Raw genomic sequence first — 18210 nt, forward strand, 5'->3', positions numbered from 1 at the left:
GGGGGCTCAGTGAGGCTTTGCCTCCCCAAAAATATTAGAGATTGCATTAATAAATAAAGGAAACACTGAATTTGGAACAGAAGCTTGTTCATCTCTCTCTGTTAAAAGTGGACAAATTTAGTTATGGTACAAAACTACTCATTAAGTGATAGATAACAGCTAATATTTTTTAACTCTAGCCTCTCCAAATAAAAAAGGTTGTCTGCACCCCTGTTGAAGCACAAGATTCAGTTATTCTTCACAATCACTTGATCTACTATTCCTTTAAGGACAGGCCTGGGCCTGCTCATCCTCTCTCTGAGTTCTGGCTCTTGAAAGACTGGCATTCTGATTATAGGACTGTAGGCTACTACATAGCATGCTGGGAAGTGGGAAGGCCTGCCAAGGAACATAAGCAACACTCAGACGTGTGAGTCAGAGAGGTTGATTGATAGATATCTGGCCTGAAACCTAGTGCAGTGTTTTCCACTAAGAGAACGTGGGGGGCTGTGGGAAAGGCCCATCAAGAAACAAACTAGAAGAACCTGGGAGGGGTGAAACGAGAAGGAGAAAGCCTGGGACAATACAGTCTGGGGCTATGCTCAAGGCTTGGTGTTGACCTGTTTATAGGCCCCATGCCAGGGCTTCCAGAGAGGGTAGAACTCTCATCAAGGGGGCAGATCACAGATGACATTGGGGAAAGGACAAATGAGCCTGTTTGACCCAGAAGGAGAGGATTAATTGATGTCATATCCTTCCATTTTCCCCAAGCATCTCCTACCAAACTGAGGATGACTGTTTTAGAAGAGCAGCCAAGGTAGTGCTTTCTTCCCCATAGCAGGAAGGTGAAGTATTTGTTATATTTACTGCAGTAAATGTAATTACATGTTATTGGTCATAATATTAAGCAGCCTTTTTAATTCCTTAGTTAAAGTATTTAATGCTTGGGTGGCAGTGAGGCCCACAAAGCTGACTCTACTGCTGTATTTCCTTTTGTTTGTTCTAAGTTCATCAGCCATAAATCTTATCAAGTGTTTCTTGTTGCTGTAATAGACAGGGATTGCCTGAGGTGAATAACCTGCTGACCTGCACTAGCCAAAAGGTAGCAATGAGCTGGTTCTTTAAGGGGTTTGGGCTGAGGACCACGGCACTAGAGAACTTGCCTCTCCAAGTAGAGGAATGAGCAAAGTCATATGATCGGGCAGCCTGTGGCTAAGAGCAGGCCTGCAGGAAAATGAGCAGCTGACTGTTCAATCAATTGGGGAGCCAAACAGGGAAAACAGCCTTGGGAATCACCACTCTTTCAAGAGTGTATGGGCTGGTGGGTGGGCAGGAGGGCTGGAGGTCAGAAATAAGCCTTTGGAAGAAGAGTCAGAGTAGCTGAAGTGATGGATGGACAGTAAGTCCAGTTGTTTTGGGTTTCCAGAGCAGGGAGCCTGTAGAAGAGGGTGCGTGTGCTTGTGGATTCCCTCAGCTACTACAGAGGACTAAGAAACAGTCTGCACTGCCACCTAGTGAGGTGACACTGTGATCAAGGGGAAGCTGGAGGGACTGAGCAGAACCCCAGAGGGCTGGAGCTGAGCCCAGAGTTGGAGCAGAAGAGCAATTGTGGAGGTGTTCTGTAAGGCAAAGCTGGGCACACCTTGAGACGGGGGCAGAAGATTTTTATTTTGTGTCTGGACTTGATGCACAGGAAGGGGTGTGCTTGTTGTGATCTGGCCAGAGGGCTAAGTCACCTCAGTAGCCAACCCGTGTTGAGGGTGAGAGAACCATGGAAGATGAAGCAGGCCGTGCGCCAGACCAGATAGGTCCCTATTGCAGTCCTAGAATTTAAGATGCAGTTCAGTGAATCATTCTTCCCTATCTCTGACCATAAAGGAAAACCCCTGTTCTTACCTCTGAGACCTCATTGCTTATGCCTGTGTCCAATTCAGTGCCACTAACTGTGGTGATTATTGGGTGAGTCCGAATAAATTTTTCGTGAACTGGACTAGAACCAGAAGGACTGTCATAATGCTCAAAACACAACTGAGGGCTCTCCGGAGGGAGCAAATGGTCTTTAATAGGAGAGCTGAAGGGAGAAGGGCTCCTGTCATCAAGTAACTCCTCATCTCCAGCAGCTGCACTGCTCTGATCTGCTGCTTCTGCTTGCTGCCCTCCTTCCTTATGCTTTGGTTCTTGGATGGTCTCTGGTCTTTTGACTCCAGTAGTCTTTTTCCTGAGAGAGGATGTTCTTTTCTCATCAACCTTTTTCTCTCTTGGTTTTCCTGTAAGAACACAATTAATTCAAATCTCAATTTGTGTCAGCCAAGGGCGTGCACAAAGAGGGGAGGCAAGAAGGGGCATGGGCCCCTTCAATAATCAGCAGGGGCACAGAAGTGGTCCAGCCCTGGGGCTGTGGCAAGGACCCAGAACGTTCCCCTCCAAAAGCAGTCAAATTTTTATTCCTGCACACATACTCTGGTGTCAGCTTATATAGCCAGTCCACTGTAACCTGATCTCTAATCAAGTTCCAGAATGTTTTCCAGTTGTCGGACAACTAATTGCAATATTGGTATGTGCCCATCTACAATGCAAGTACTTAAATCCATAGGAAAATCTATTCCATATTTTTATTATAGGGAGGTGGTCTTAGTTTATTGGCAGGCAGTGTAAATGTTAGGTATGATACATAACTTTTTTCTAAAAGCTCATTTTAGACGTGAACATTTCCCTCTTGCACAGAATTTAGTGATTTTGAAAAGAAGAATTTGGTGCTCTTGTTTTTCTGGTTTTGTCATGTTTCCTGATTAGCTTAGGTCAATTTAAAAGAGCCAAAACATTATACCTTTTTTGACTACAATGATGAAATTAAAAATAAGGAAAATAGCTCTGTCAATATTTAGAGATGAATATCAGAACAATTATCCAGAAATTCATTAGATTTTGAGACAGCCAACTGTAGTTTACTATCTAATTATTATTCTTGTATCAAACAGCAATCATAATTACTGCATTAGTTGTATTTTTCTTTTCTTAAGGTGTTGCTAGAGGCCTTCTCTCTCTAGACAAAAATTATAATAAAATGCTGATGTTGATATTTTTAGGTGCATTCTCTCTTGTTGTGAACAAATGATAAAAGACAGTGTGATCTAATGGATGGGGCACTGGAATGGGATCCAATAGACCTGGGTTCTATTCCTAGCTCTGCCATTGACCTGCTTTATAACCTTGGACAAGTCACTTACTCTTTCTGTCCTGCCTCCACTCCTTTGTCTATTTGCAGTATAAGATCTTGAAGGCAGGCAGCTAATCTGTGTACAGTGAATAGCAAAATGAGAACCTCAGTCCCTAGGTGCTACTATAATACAAATAGTAATAATGTAGAAATAACATGAAAAAAGAAGAGCAGTTACTATGTATGTGCACCTCTCAGTATGGATGTTTCTTTTCTGCTACACTGAAATCACCCTTGGAGGAAAAATCTAGCTACAAACCCTGTCTACTTGCATAACTACATACAATTATTTCCTTCTGGCAAAACAGAAGATATTTCCTTCTAGGTATGCATGGTTACAACACAGCTATTTGCTGCTGCAGTGACTGCTAGCCTTAGCTGATTCAATGCTAAATAGCAAGAATTAATCTTAATAAAAACTGATCATACATCTAAAAATAAGAACTGAATGCCAGAATCTCCCTTGGACCTTTTGAGCTACAGAGCAGAGAGCAAAACAAAAGCACCATAAAAAATATTATCTTTTCAGTTCTGCATGGCAGATCTTGGTTCTAATATTCTGCTCCTGGTGATATTTTTTCCAGATCTCCGATTTGTCTGTGTGTGTGATTTTTTTTTTTTTTTTTTTTTTTTTAAAGATACTGGAGCTGAAACTTTCTTTTCTTGTGTGTTCTTACCTACAACAAATTCTTCTCTGCTTTGTCGTTTGTCTTTGTTACTGCTTTTTTTCTGTGCTTTGGATATGGGGTCCATCTTGGTCAATTCATTTCTCTGCCTTCTCATGGTTTTGTTCTCTGCAACTTCTGTGTCCTGGAACTAGAATTGATAGTAATAGTGTTTATCTGAAACTTACTGATAAGTTTTATATTTTTTTTTTACTTAAAAACAAGAATATATGTTTGTTTGGTTTTTTTGTACGAAGCAGCCCAGCCTCAAACACTGTTCAGAATGAAATGATAAAGAAGAGAATCTTTTTTTCATAGGCATAATGGAACTTCACCACACCTGCAGCAATAACATATATTGTTTTCAGAGCATCCCACATTAAAGGCTTTCCTATGGTACAACTTCTGAAAATCACACTTAGGAATCAGTCTAGAAATTGTCTTGGCACTTTGGAATTACCTATATTCTCAGGACCACTAACAAGTGACTTTCTGGCATATAGAGGGAAATAGCTTTCCTCTATAAGGGGTTTTGTACCTGGGCTACAAGAAAAGCTTATGTTTATTTCTCAGGGGTCAAAGCGGAGGTCAGCTTTATGCTTAATAGGTCAGTCACTGAGCCCACAATTACTTATAATGTACCATCCATCATTCCATTCCCTCTGTTCCCACTGCTCCACCTCACCCTGAATCAATTCACAGGTTTCTGGACCAAAAACAGACTGCAAGAAAGGACAGGATTGTCCTTGGAAACATTGGTTCATAGCATTCCTCTTCTCTTCTCTGTTGCTAGTGTGTCCACCAGGGCTGTTGGCCCCAAAGAGGCAGTGCACCTTGGGGAAGAGTGGTGGAGTACCAGTCTATCCTGCCCACTTGGTGTCAGTCCTGGACAGCATTTATTTGGTCTTTGGTAGCACTAGACTTATTCTGTGCTTTCCTAATTCTATCTTTTTGCTATAGAACTGAGTCTGACTTGGTAACATGAACCACAGGCTACTTCTTTATTGCACTGTGTTCTGTGTCTGAGGTAGGCAGTAAGTGATGAATTCAGTGTCCGTTTCCTTCTAATGTAAATAAGCAGTATGAATAATGTTAACTCTCTTCTCAAACCCCTTCCAAGAGGAGGACACAATAGGTATTTTGCTACTGGAGATGTGTCCTGTGATACTTACAGCATTGACGCTGGCAGTAGTTTGCTTGCAGAGCTCCTTTGGCAGGGTGGTCTTTTCTCCCTCTGTCACATGCTGCTTTTCAGAATGACTCATGGCTACTCCAACATTCTCTTGTAGCATCGGCCTGTGACTGGAAGGTCCCAGGAGATAGTTACCAGATTCAGAGTCTTGACTCCTTTAAAATTAAAGCAATACAAATAACTAGACAAAGATTTTGGTGAAGTCTTAGAGCTCCAGAGAGAATCTCTCCTTATGAAGGAGTAGGGAAAGCTGATGTGTTTTCTTTTTTTCCCTTGCAAGTCCTGAAACCTTTTGGAGTAATCTGTCAGTATCATACAGTGAACAACTTATGTAATTGTAATGCCCCCAGCAGGTAGCTGCTTTTTCTGCTTGGAGGTCTCTTGTCTCCTCATTACTGAGGAAAGGAAGTAACATTCTTTCTTGTGCTGTAAAAAAAGATCCAAAGACTGATTGATGGGTGCCTTGGCCATTTAATAACAAAATCATATATATTAAAATACTTTTCATTCCTGTAACACTTGTCATCTTAAAATCTAAAAAATGTTACAAAATTCAATGTCCTGGCTCTTAGAAGTGCTGAGTACCCACAGCTTCCACTGAAGTTAATGGGAACTACAAGTGCTCAGCGCTCAGGTGACGTAATCTCACACCATCTCTCATAAGCAGGTATTGTACATATTTTTGAGTATGAAACCTTGTTGTATTCAATGCATCTATCTGCCATGCACGTAGGTAATGCTGTATACAAATTAATAAAATAACTATTTATAATAAACTGAGACAGAGTAAGAATTTTTGCTGAAAGACTCACAGTGAGTCAGTATCAGAGCTGGGAACAGAATCCAAAAGGCGTGATCTCAATCCATGCTCTAAATTAAACACGTTCATATAATGCAAGTTGCTGCTCTTCTAGCAGTCAAAGCAATACCAGAGCTAAGGGACATAATACCACATCATACTCAAAGAAATAAATAATAGTAATTCCTAGCAGGGGGTGTAGCAGTTCTAGCTCAAGCTGGAACTTCCATGTAACAAATCAGTTTAATAAAAGTGAGGGGCTGTGACTTATCTGATGATAAAGTATAGTACTCACAGGAAAAAAAATTATTGATAAGAGCAAATTCTGCCCCGATGTACACCCAATGCAATTTCATTGAGGTCTGTTCCTTCAACTAGACCTGCCCCTTGAAATTTCCACTACATGCATCCGACGAAGTGGGTATTTACCCACGAAAGCTCATGCTCCAATACGTCTGTTAGTCTATAAGGTGCCACAGGACTCTTTGCTGCTTTTACAGATCCAGACTAACACAGCTACCCCTCTGATACCCAACTAGACACTGTGACTTCTCCATACCTCTGTTAGTCTAAGATCTTATCTTTACCTTTTCCTTTTGGAGCAGATTCTCTAGTAGGTTCCAGGTGCTTTGCACCACTTCACTGATGCAAAGCAACCACAGATTTGGCTTAAATGGCTGAGTGCTGCGTGTCACTAGCTGCTTTTCATCACTGGAGCAGTGCAAAGTGGACAGAACATACTGAAGAATTTAGCTCAGTGTTATCCAGACCTCTTAGTTAGTTTTCAGTAATGGATTTTCTGCATAATCCACCACTGTTTGTTTTGCTCCTTACTTTGGGGTTTGTCTAGACAAGCGTCTATGATTCTGTTTTAACTCAAGTTAATTGATTGCCTCTGGCAAAAGTGACTGGTCTGGAGAGAGGAAAGATGAGAGGTGCAGAGACCAGAGAGGAAGAGGAGGCTACAGTAGTCCATTTTCCTGCCTGTAATTTAATTTACAGTAGGAAACAATATTTTTGTCCAGAAAGATCTGTTATTCTCTGACTGTGCCGCTTAAGAGTGTTAGAGTGCCTCAAAGGCATTTTTCCAAAGTGTGCTCATTATCAACAGATCAGTTTGCTCCTTGCTTTCTGGGACACACACAGTGCTTGATTTAAAGCTCTAGCACTGTGTGTGTGGGAGGGAGGGGCATTTATTTTAAATTCATGAAAGTAAGGGAGTTTGCACCACTGTGATGTAACCTTGGATGTTTATTAGTTTTACAGATGTGTTACAGGGGCAAGGGGTAAGATAAGTAGGAGAGACAGGTGATTCCATCTGAAGTATTTCCAAATCTCCTATCACTTTGATACCAAAGTGCCTAAACACTACTACGTGGCTGTCTTGGGTTTCCCAAGACTGTACCATCCAAGCGCTGCTGAGTTAAATAAGATCTTCACAGGGAGATCCTCAGCAGACTTCACAGAGTCTCCTCCTCTTCTCCCAACCCTAGTTATAGGAGGGTCTTGCATCGAGATGATTAGACTCTGGAGCATGATGCAAGATCTGTCCCCATAGTTCCTTCTACAGTCATATCCCCTCATCCGAGGAGAACTATATTTCTGACTTTGTATAACAAGAGAGTGTGGGTGCCCTCTGTCCTTTTGGAATGTAGTTCTCAGTACCTAATATGCTTCTCAAGTCGCAATGAGAGAGAAATCCTACTCTGATGTTTCAGTGCTCACTAGAAAGTAATTCAACCAAGATTCAAAGCCCCTGGCTCCAGATCAATTTCAGCTTCCTGCGTTTCTTTTGAAATTGAAAACCAAGGTAGGATGCAAAAAAGGAAACTTTTTTAATTAAAAGAAAAAAGCACCTACTACTCACATTTCTTCAGTAGGGCTCTCTGTATGGCCTCTGTAGGATCCCAGGTGTGAAATACTATAGGATCCAGGTGCTCCATCCATTTGCTTACCTGGATCTGTAAAAGTAAAAACATTATTCTTCTTTTCTGAGTCAGAGTTATAACTGGTGAAACTACTCAGTATCATTGCTATGCCTGTATCTGTGCTTTTGTTTTAAAGCCAGGCTTAACATAGTTTAAAGTGAGCAGCATTGGTGGCGTGTGGCCATTCCCTGTGGACAAGTGTCCACATCTTGTTTTTGGGAGAAATAATTTTTGCCAGATTTAGAACCCACTTAAATGTCTTGGAATCTAGATTTAGAATAGAGCTTGAACAGAACTCAGGTTTGGAGGCTAAGGTCCCATTTCATTCAAGCTTGTGGCTTGTTTTCTCAGATGTTATTCTCTGTCCATTCTAGAAACAAGCCAAGAACGTAGTTCAGATGAAAACCATTATTGTGTAAATTATGCATTCCATTTAATTAGAAAGTGAGGGTTACATTCTGCTCTCGTTCACAGACAGCAGTATAGCTCCGAAAGTAACTCCACTGACTTTGATTTGGAGCTGAGGGTTTTCTTGGCCAGAATCAAAATTTTGAATTCCCCAAAAGTTGAGGGTGGGGGTGTTCGTGTTGGTGGAGGCGGTTTGGAAATGAGGGTTTTGGATCAGACTCATATCTAGATTTTATTAAACATTTTCATGAAACTGTTTAGAATTTCAAAATCTAGAGGCCAGTAATCTGGGATCAGCCCCAGTCTTTGAGGTGGGTATTGTTTTCAAAAATAGATATATGAATTTTGCAGGGGACCCTTGTTGCTCTCTAACAGGGTGAACCCGAAGCACTGGATCCACATTCTGAATTCTGAGACCAGTTCTAACGAAATCCAGAATGTTTATCAAAAATAAACATGAAGGGACTTCACAGCACTAAGATCTGCTGCTGCTGCCAAAAACTACCACTTCTTTTGGCGGGTTTGATGGTATCTCAGCAGAAAGCCCAAGGACTGAATGGGACATAGAGATTAAAGTAACCTTTGTGCCTTGAAGTAGGCCCTCCACTTCAGGGTTGATGCCCATCAACAGGATAGTGTTGGGAAGCATTCACTGCAGGGGGGCTCTGAATCTGCAGAGGCGGGTGTAAGATTTACTCTTAAAGGAATAATCTGTCATATCAGACCACTACTTTTCTCTGTAGAGTTGGCCTGTGATACAGGATGTTAAGGCACCAGTAGAGAGAGCCCTTGTTCCAAGCATGCATAAAAAGTCAGACAGTGTTGACTGCTTTCAGTGACTTATACCATTCCAAGAGGCTGTTTTTATTGCAAAAACTCACTTGTTTTTAAATTATATAAATTCTTTTATGGAAGGACCTTCCCTGTTACTTTGTACGGAAATGCCTGGACAAAGTCACATGAAGAGCCAAGAAAGCAGGTATGGTTTCTGTAGCTCTGTGCCTTTGCTTTTCTGCACTTGTTTTTGCAACATGTGACCTTTTAACTAACATTTTTTTACATAAATAGGCAGCTTCTGGGAGGGTGGACAGTAAACAACCAGTCTCAAAATAGTCCAGTGGGCCAATCTCACATGTCATAAATGATATATTTGGGTATAAAAGGGTTGTAAATGGCTAAGTTGCTTAAACTTTTATCAATCTTCAGAGTAGCAGCTGTGTTAGTCTGTAGCAGCAAAAGCCTCTTACAGTTGGTATGGGTACTTCCACCTTCTCATGTTCTCTGTATGTATAAGTATCTTCTTACTGTATGTTCCATTCTATGCATCCAATGAAGTGAGCTGTAGCTCATGAAAGCTTATGCTCAAATAAATTTGTTAATCTCTAAGGTGCGACAAGTACTCCTGTTCTGTTTATCAATCTGACATTTAGTAAGAGTGTGACTTATGTAACTTGCATCAGAATCTGTGGGAAGCAAATTCAGCCTTGGTGTCAATAGGTGCAGTGCCCACTGAACTTAACACACTCATGCCAAGCTCACTATATCCCGAGGAGTGTTGGGGATAGTGCAGTTGAGTCTAAACTACAGTAGAAAATCTGGCCTGGTTTAATTTATACCTTCCTGTTACTCCTCCCTCTTCAACTGTTTCAGCATGTAAGCTGCACTCATTTTGCACACCCAACCCACTAAATGCCAAATGGGAGCAAGTTATGCTTGGGCACTTACGCGAGTCTTATGATCAGTTTACACTCCAAGTATAATTTACAGGAGTGACAGAAAGAATGGAGTTTGTGTCACAGAAACTTGCATGGGAGTGGGAGGAGCTGAATGGCGGGGGCTGATGGTGGGTGCTCAGCACACACTATTTTTAGCACTCACGGAGTCAGCGCCTATGGGGTGTTGGCGGGTGGGGCTGTGTGATGTGGCATGGGCCCGCCTCCGATGAGAAGGGGTATGCTGGTAGCACAGGGCCGGGCAGCCACCGTGTATCTAGCAACTGCCTGTTTGTAGATAGTGCCCTTGCACTGGGCTGCCCCTGCCATGCCATGCCCCACTGCCCCTGGCTGGCCCCTCACTCTGGAGACTGACTTCCCCATGTCATGCTCCATTGCCTCCATGGGGCCCCACAAATATGTTTGGTGCCAGGCCCACAAAAGATTAACCTGGCCCTGCACATGACTCTGATACAAAACCATCAACGGGGCCAGTTCTCTCTCACCTTAGCTAACCTTTCAGTTAGCTTGGTGATGAAATGTGAAACCAAATAAGATTTGCACAGGTTAAGATTTCATCATATCCATGTCACACAGCTTGTTTTCTGCCTTAGAGAGGTAAACTCCCATTGTCTTTCTGCCTGTAAGGAAAGGCAACACCTGCACAGCTCCCTCATGTTGGCTGATGTAGGTCTACACAGCAAAAACTGCATAGGCGAGGCTACCCAAGCTGGCTTGAATCGAGATAGCACAGGTAACAGTAGCAGCGAAGACAGTGCGGGTAATACAAGGCTGGCATGGACTCTGGCTACATACTTGGCTCACCCAGCCCATGCTGTGCTGTCTGCACACTGCTATTGTGACCTGCGCTAGCTGGATTCAAGCTAATGTAAGTAGGCTAGCCTGTGCACGGCTTTTGCTGCTTAGACATGCCCTTAGTCACAGGTGAGGAGTGAGCCGCATAGCAGCCCATCTCTATGTGATACTTGTGTAATACCCAGCAGAACCTAGGGAAGCCCTGAGGAGACGTGATGCCAGCATGAAAAGCACACCTTTACCAACAACAGTCACATCTTTCACTATCAAAACTTCAAACAAAAAATCCAGGTAAAGAGTGAGAGAAATCCACCCTGCCAAACACTGCCCTGCTTATCAAACAGGGTGACCAGATGTCCCAATTTTATAGGGACAATCCTGATTTTTGGGGTCTTTTTCTTATATAGGCTCCTATTACCCCCCCACCCCCATCATGATTTTTCACATTTGCTGTCTGGTCACCCTATTATCAAATAATAACTAAGTGCTGATTTTAGAATATGCAAGCGAGGCATCTGGGAGTAGCAGGAAAGCCTGAATCACTTGACTTAAGGGGTGGAGGGAGCTCAGAAGGGAGGGATGTCACATGTCTATTGGCACTAACTCTTCCAGAGCACTTCTCTCACAATTTTGGGGAAAAAAAACAGAAGTCCCAGAACAGTAAAAAGACCGAATCTCTCAGTAATGTCCAATACTTTGCATTTCTATAAGACCATCCTTCAGAGGATCTCAGAACGCTTTACAAACATGAAGAAATTCTCACATCACCTCTGTGCAGTAGGCAGGCATCCCCATTTGATAGTTTGAGACACAGAGAAGTTAAGTGATTTAATATAAATTATCGCAAGTTAGTTACAGAGCCACATGAACAAAACCAAGAAGTCCTGATACTCCACTCCCCTGCTCTAAGCACTAGAGTGCTACACGGCTCTTGCTTTAGCTGCTGCTTCTCCCCGCTTTGCCCGTTCTGTTTCTCTCCCTTACCAAACGACACAATTTTTTAAAAGGCCTGTGATAACTTTATTTAAAACTGGAAGCTAATTAACTTGTAACTGATGAGAATGCCAGCTGGCCTTAAACTTCCCAAGCTAACCTTGCTCATAATGTTGTCTTGGCAGCTTCCACCACTGGGCCTGTACTGCCTGATCTGGACACATCACTCCCCGCTGCACATGTGTGGTGTGCAGATCACACGCAGCACTGTGGGGCAATCCTGGCACTTGAGGAGTGCCGGGGGTGCTTGCAATGCTAAGACTATATAAAGGGTAGTGGGGAGTACACTATAGTAGTTTCTACACCAGGGGTCGGCAGCCTTTCAGAAGTCGTGTGCCAAGTCTTCATTTATTCACCTAATTTAAGGTTTCGCATGCCAGTAATACATTTTAACGTTTTTATAAGGTCTATTTCTATGTCTATAATATATAACTAAACTATTGTTATATGTAAAGTAAATAACATTTTTTAAATGTTTAAGAAGCTTCATTTAAAAATAAATTAAAATGCAGAGCTCCCTGGACCGGTGGCCAGGACCCAGGCAGTGTGAGTGCCACTGAAAATCAGCTTGTGTGCTGCCTTCGGCACGCATGCCATAGGTTGCCTACCCCTGGTCTACACTGAACCTTTTTGGGAAAGTCTCCCACCATTGCAATTCAGTGACAGTAACAGCAAGAGCGCTAGTGCAGAGAGGAGACCAGCATCCTTAATACTTGGTCATCTAGCCCTGCTTAAAGCAGTGGTTCAACTTCTTTTTACTCAGAGACCCCTGAAGTAAAATAGACAAACTTGTGGACTCCCAACTAGAGGTGACCCATGTGAGGGGCACAAACAGGTTCATGTGACCCCTAGATTTCTACCTTCCATTTGGTCCTGCTCCATGAAATGCTGTTGTAGCAGAGCAGAGCAGTGGTGTGTCTCCAGGGCTAGTGGCTGCCTGCTCATGGAGTCAATGGCTGTGAGGCAACCCCTTCTAATGATGGAGAAATCTCTCTTCTGCAGTGATGCTACCATTTTTGGTTCCCCCCCCCCCCCCCCGCCCTGAACGCAGAAAGGCTGCGTAGCCAACTGAGGTAAGTCAGAGGGTGAAGGTGACGCTCCCTTCCCCCACCCTACCGCCTGGGGTGAAGACTGAGCTCTAGCCCTGCCACCCCAGGCTGAAGCCCAGTCCTTGGCGGACCCCCTAAAATGTGCTTGTGGCTCCCTGAGAACCAGTGGCTTGGAACATTCTGGTAAAAACTTGACAGCCAGTCTACGCCAGTGCTTTTGCTGTTGCTAACCATGGTGGACCAGCACCAATGGTATTATGAAGGGAACTTCCCCCAAGGTAAGACAATGGGTCACAATGGACCAGGCAAAAATATAAGGATATTTGGAGGGAGAAAAAAAACAGTGACACAGCTTAATTTAATCACAGGAAACTTGAGACATACTACAGTACCTTAGACCTGAGAGAGAGACACATCATCTCCCCTCTTTCCCTCCCCTCTCAGTGGCCTTTGAAAATGATTTCACTTAGACCCTCCTGTATGATCATATTGATTTTAGATTTAAAACCTCCAGCAAATTCAGCTTCTTGTCTTTGCATCCGCGCTGCAGGAAGCACCACTAGGCAGTGAAAGATCTAGGGATTTTTGATGGCTTGTTGTCTGGAAGAGAAAAGAAACTAACCTTAAAAAATGAGTTCTTTGGATACAGCTCTAGAGGGAGTCTTCAGAAGTGGGATTGTATAGCCGTTATGGGCTTACTAACAAGAAATTCCATGTGTGTGGAGTTCAGAAGGAGAAATCAACTAAGAGATAAAACTCCATGCTGTGTGAAAAGGTGTGCTTTAAGAACTTCCCTGGTGTGAGTAATGGATAGCTGGGGGAGTTAAGAGGTTTAGCTAACAAATGCTGGAGAATCACAGATAAGAGAATTCAACTCCCCTGCTTATGCACTGCCCTATTTTCTTTAATGTTATAGACAGCAGGAGAGAAGTGAGATTACTCAGTTGTAGTGGTTATGGTCTGATATATGTATGGAAGTCCTGGATCTGTAAAATACAGGAAAGAAGATCAATGTAAATTCACTTTTCCTCCTCCTAAACCTGTTCACTTTTCCCCCAAGAGTATTCCTGATCCGTGATGGAGTCCTAAGGATCTCCTCAATTTCCCTCTGCTTTATTTCACTCAGACTTCAGATCCTATATTGCAGTCACTATCTTTCTGGCTTTGAAGGACTGGGCAGGACACACACAAGATACTAGTAGGTTGGAGGAATTGCTATAAAGTAACGCATCAAGCATCCGTTCCCTCCAGGTGCTGAATTCGCTACCTTTTATAGCACTCCTAGCCTTTTCTGGCTTAGGGCCTGAAGGAATGGAACAGTGAATGGAGCTTCCCAATGTCTTTGCTTGCAATGTGACATACTAAATACGAGATTATGTCCTGTAACTTTCCAACACGGGTGGCCACAGTCAATGGGAGCTGCAGCTGCTGAGCACCTTTGAAAAGCAGGATGCTTCTGTGCCTAAATATAGATTTGAGCCAATTTGAGGCTTTCAGGTATGAAAATTTGACTTAAGTTATTTGAGGCCAGCTCATGGTTTTAGCTATTAGCCCCATTATAGGGGCTGAGAAAGAATCATACCACAATGCAGGTCACTGGAAGAAATTTGTCTGACTGTCAAAATTTCTCCAACAGCTCAGGGAAAGCAGGTGCTCTACTGAAGTGTTACAGTGGCGCTATAGATATGTCTACACTGGAATAAAAGACCCCCAGCATGGTTGTGACTGGCCTGGGTCATCTGAGTCAGGCTTGCAGAACGAGGCTGCAGGGCTAAAAATTACTGTGTAGACATTTGAGACCCTTGTGGAGTCTCAGAGCTCAGGCTCAAGCCTGAACATCTACACAGCAATTTTACAACCCCACAGTCTAAGCCCAGCGAGCCTGAGTCAGCTGACCCGGGCTAGCCACAGGTGTTTAATTGCAGTGTAGACATACCTTTAGTGCTGTCCCCTGTACCAGCTTGGCTCTGCTTGACAATGCAGAGGAGAAATAGGGTCATGGCTTTGGTTACATCCTACCACTTTTCGGGAGGCTACAGTCACCAGTGACGCCAGTCTAATGCCATCCTTGCACTCTGCATCCTGATTGTGGCTGGCCTTTGTATTTGTCGGCCTGCTCTTTGTGGCCTCTCACTCCCTTGTAACCTAGGCAGAGCCATCTGGGACTTTTAAGTGAATGACACTGATTCAAGTTATTAATCTTCTGCCCGATTATCATTAACCTGCTAAGCCCCTGATATCTTTTTCTCCCTGCCCTGAGTTTCCACCGGCTGGTGTAGTCATTGAAACCTGTGCCAAGTGTGTGTAAAGCACTCCCACATCAGAAGCATAGCTCTTTACATTCCCTTTGCACATGATTAAAAGGCTCCACAAGCTGGTGGTCAGTGAAAAATCAGGCCCAGAGTTCCTTGCCACACTTCCCACTGATGAACTGTGAACGAATGACAAGTCATAAGTGCCTCCCAGCAGGGCATATCTGTAATGCCTCTACTCTGTGCCTAGTGACAGGTTCCATACTACAATCCTGGATTTGTTCCAGAGAAAAATAATGGTGCCTGATGGTTCCTCGGTTTTCATGACTGGGAGACACTGAAAGGGTGATGAGGAAGGAATTTTCCAGATTTCAGTTCACTTCTGCTATATGCTCATCTAAAAGCAGCTGGCAACCTAACCACCCCCCATAGTGAACTTGGACAACTAGTAGAAGCACAGCTCTAGTCAGATTTGCCCATATAACGTTTGCCACATTCTCCAATTGCTTTCTCCAGCCAACCATCATCACCTCATTCTTATCTAGACTGAGCTTTCACAAACTTGTCCCCATGCCAGACCTGATCTCTACCAGACACGGACCCTTGAAGCACCCTCTGTGTTGGATGAAATGGCGATATAAAGCTGTCTGTGATGAAGTGGGAATTTTCTGTAAGATTTTTATGATGCCAGTGCATGCCTCAGTTTCCCTCTGTACTCTGCATTGCCAGCCAGAGGGTGAAAAAGGGTTAAATCCACTCTTGGGGCAGAGCAAGAGTTATGAGGCATTGTGCCGTAACTGCCTGGGGTGAATGAATGGGTCAGGTTATTAAAGGCCTGGCTGAAATTGACCATATCAATGGAGGGTCCAGAAAAGAGAATGGGAACTCTAAGGACTGAACAATGAACACCTAACAATGGGAAACTCCAGCAGAGGGAGCGTGGGAGCTCAGTATGCCTCTGCAGCAAGGCAGTGGAAGAGGAAGTGTCAAGATACTGGGATAAGAGTTGGCCTTTGGAGGGACTCAGCAGCTCTCACCTTGGACTGAAAAAGAGACAACAGGAGATGGCCAAAAGTGGATTCATTGGCAGCTTGGCAGGGGGGGAGAGTTCGCTTGGCCAGACTGGACTATGTCTTCACCTTTATTTCTCTCCGTTAACCTAACGGCTAGTCTGCACTGGAAGCACTACATCGGCGCAGCCACAGCAGGTCTGGTGAAGATGCTCTATGCTGATGGCAGAGAGTTCTCCTGTTGGCATAATTACTCCACCTCTACAAGAGGCGGAAGCTATGTCAGTGGAAGAGCGTCTTGGATCAGGTGTGTATCTCCGTTGGACCCATTGGACAGAGCTCATGGTGTGAAGCAAGAGTGCTAGGGCCTGGAGTCTCAGTCTTGGAGGGACTGAGGCTGCATGGCCGACTCTTAAGGAAGAGTGAGACCCCTTGGGGGACTGCCACATCGAAGCAGTTCCTCCAAGGGACTGTTTAAAAGCTGGGGCCCTGCCACATAGCCGTAACAACTTAATCAGGGTCAGGACAGAACATTTCCTAATGTTTATTGAACCAGTTGGCAGGGCCAGTTCAGACCGGCTGCAGAAACTGCAGTGGCAATAGTCATTCTCATGGCTGATGGAAGGCTTGCTGTTCCTTCCTCCTCCAAACTGTGTAAAGAAAAGAGCAAGCTGTGCTGCTGGCTGCCTTCTGGAGATGGAAAGTGTCTCAGGGCTTGGTCACTCCAGCCTCCATCAACCAGCAGGGATGTTCAAGAGCTGCTAGATGGCAACATGTAAACCCTGCCTCCCAGCCTTGCGAGATACCACTTCTGATGAAGACACTCGAAGCCGATGAGAGAGAGCTCTCCATTGGCTTAATAGCTCCACCTCCGCAAGAGCTTCTCCCGCTGGCATAGTGCTGTCTAGGCCAGCGCTTAAGTCAGTGTAACTATGTCGCGCAAGAGGTGTGGATTATTATACAGGGCCTCTCCTAACACTGCCATCACCTACTCTCTCTAACTTGCGGCTGTTCCAGGAATACGTGCCCCTGTTTGATGCGCACTTGGATGGTGCTGTTTTTGCCTCTTGCTTCCTGTTCTGGCTCAGCATTCCTTTCAATGGAATAATTACTGAGTGAGCTCAAACTAATGGGTCTGCAGGGGTTTGAACCAGTTTATTTATTTTTTTTTTTTTACTGATTCTTTACTGTTAACCAGTGGTGCTTTGAATCAGACTTCGGTCTAATCAGAGTCCATTTTTGATAATGGGGACATCAGGACCTGCTAGCAGAAAATGCTTTATAAGGGAAAACTCTGTGTTTGTGTACTGAAAATTGTGGAATGCTGGTAATTTTGGTCCGATCTGTGAGTGTATATATAGAAAGAGGACAAGCAGGCAGGCCTGGTAGGGTGCTAGGCAGAAGCACTCCACTGAAATAGTGAGAGACAGAGTAGCTTAAAGTGTAATATCAGTTTCCTTATTTCTTAAAAAAAAAAAAAAAAAAAAGTCCTTCTTTGTTAGAGGACAGTTCACATTCCTTTGGGATTCTTTACTGCTGTCACATGACAGACGGGCCTTATATTATAAGGCTGCACAGTTATGAGACTCAGGTTATTGGCAGTGAACAATTAAGAGTAAAGCACAGTGCAGCATCCGAGGCCAGGGCTACACTACAAACTTACTTTGGTATACCTACATGGCCATGCGGTGTGAAAAATCCCCATCCCTGAGCGACGTAGTTATACTGACTTAACCCCTAGGGTAGACAGTGCTATGCTGATGGGAGACCTTCTCCCATGGACATAGCTACCACCTCTCACGGGGGGGGATTAACTACGCCAATGGGAGACGCTGTCCCGTGAGCGTAGCAGTGTCTTCACTGAAGCATGACAGTGACGCATAGCTGCACCAGTGTAGCTGCACTGCTGCTGTATTTTAAGTGTAGACCTGCCTTTAGTTAAGTAGCTCCCCTTAAAGTAAATGGTAATTAATTTCTGTGTAACACCAAAAAATCTTTCTAGGAATTTTGCTAGGCTCCTGCCTATGGTTTCTTTTCAATCCAATCCACAACAGTGCAGAAATGAGGAGAATGTGGCAGCTTTCTCTGGCTTGTCTATAAAACCTGAGATAGTAAATGGCGTCTGGAACCAAAATCAGACCTGGTGTAAGGGTGAGGTAATCCAGTGACTAAAAGGAAGCTGCACCTACC

At 43.8% G+C, this 18210-nt stretch overlaps 1 protein-coding gene across 1 annotated transcript in view; it reads right to left on the bottom strand.

Moving 5' to 3' along the window:
• KIAA2012 (KIAA2012 ortholog) overlaps positions 1-18210 on the bottom strand; it is a 103244-nt gene that overhangs the window by 13030 nt on the left and 72004 nt on the right. The window contains exons 17-20 of the mRNA XM_032799440.2: positions 7720-7813; positions 5034-5208; positions 3874-4012; positions 1876-2246 (exon numbers count right to left, since the gene is read on the bottom strand). Coding sequence (XP_032655331.1) covers positions 1876-2246; positions 3874-4012; positions 5034-5208; positions 7720-7813 — 779 coding nt within the window. The remainder of the gene's footprint in view (positions 1-1875; positions 2247-3873; positions 4013-5033; positions 5209-7719; positions 7814-18210) is intronic.

The sequence above is a fragment of the Chelonoidis abingdonii genome, chromosome 10 (assembly GCF_003597395.2).
Source record: "Chelonoidis abingdonii isolate Lonesome George chromosome 10, CheloAbing_2.0, whole genome shotgun sequence".
Classification (NCBI taxonomy): domain Eukaryota; kingdom Metazoa; phylum Chordata; order Testudines; family Testudinidae; genus Chelonoidis; species Chelonoidis abingdonii.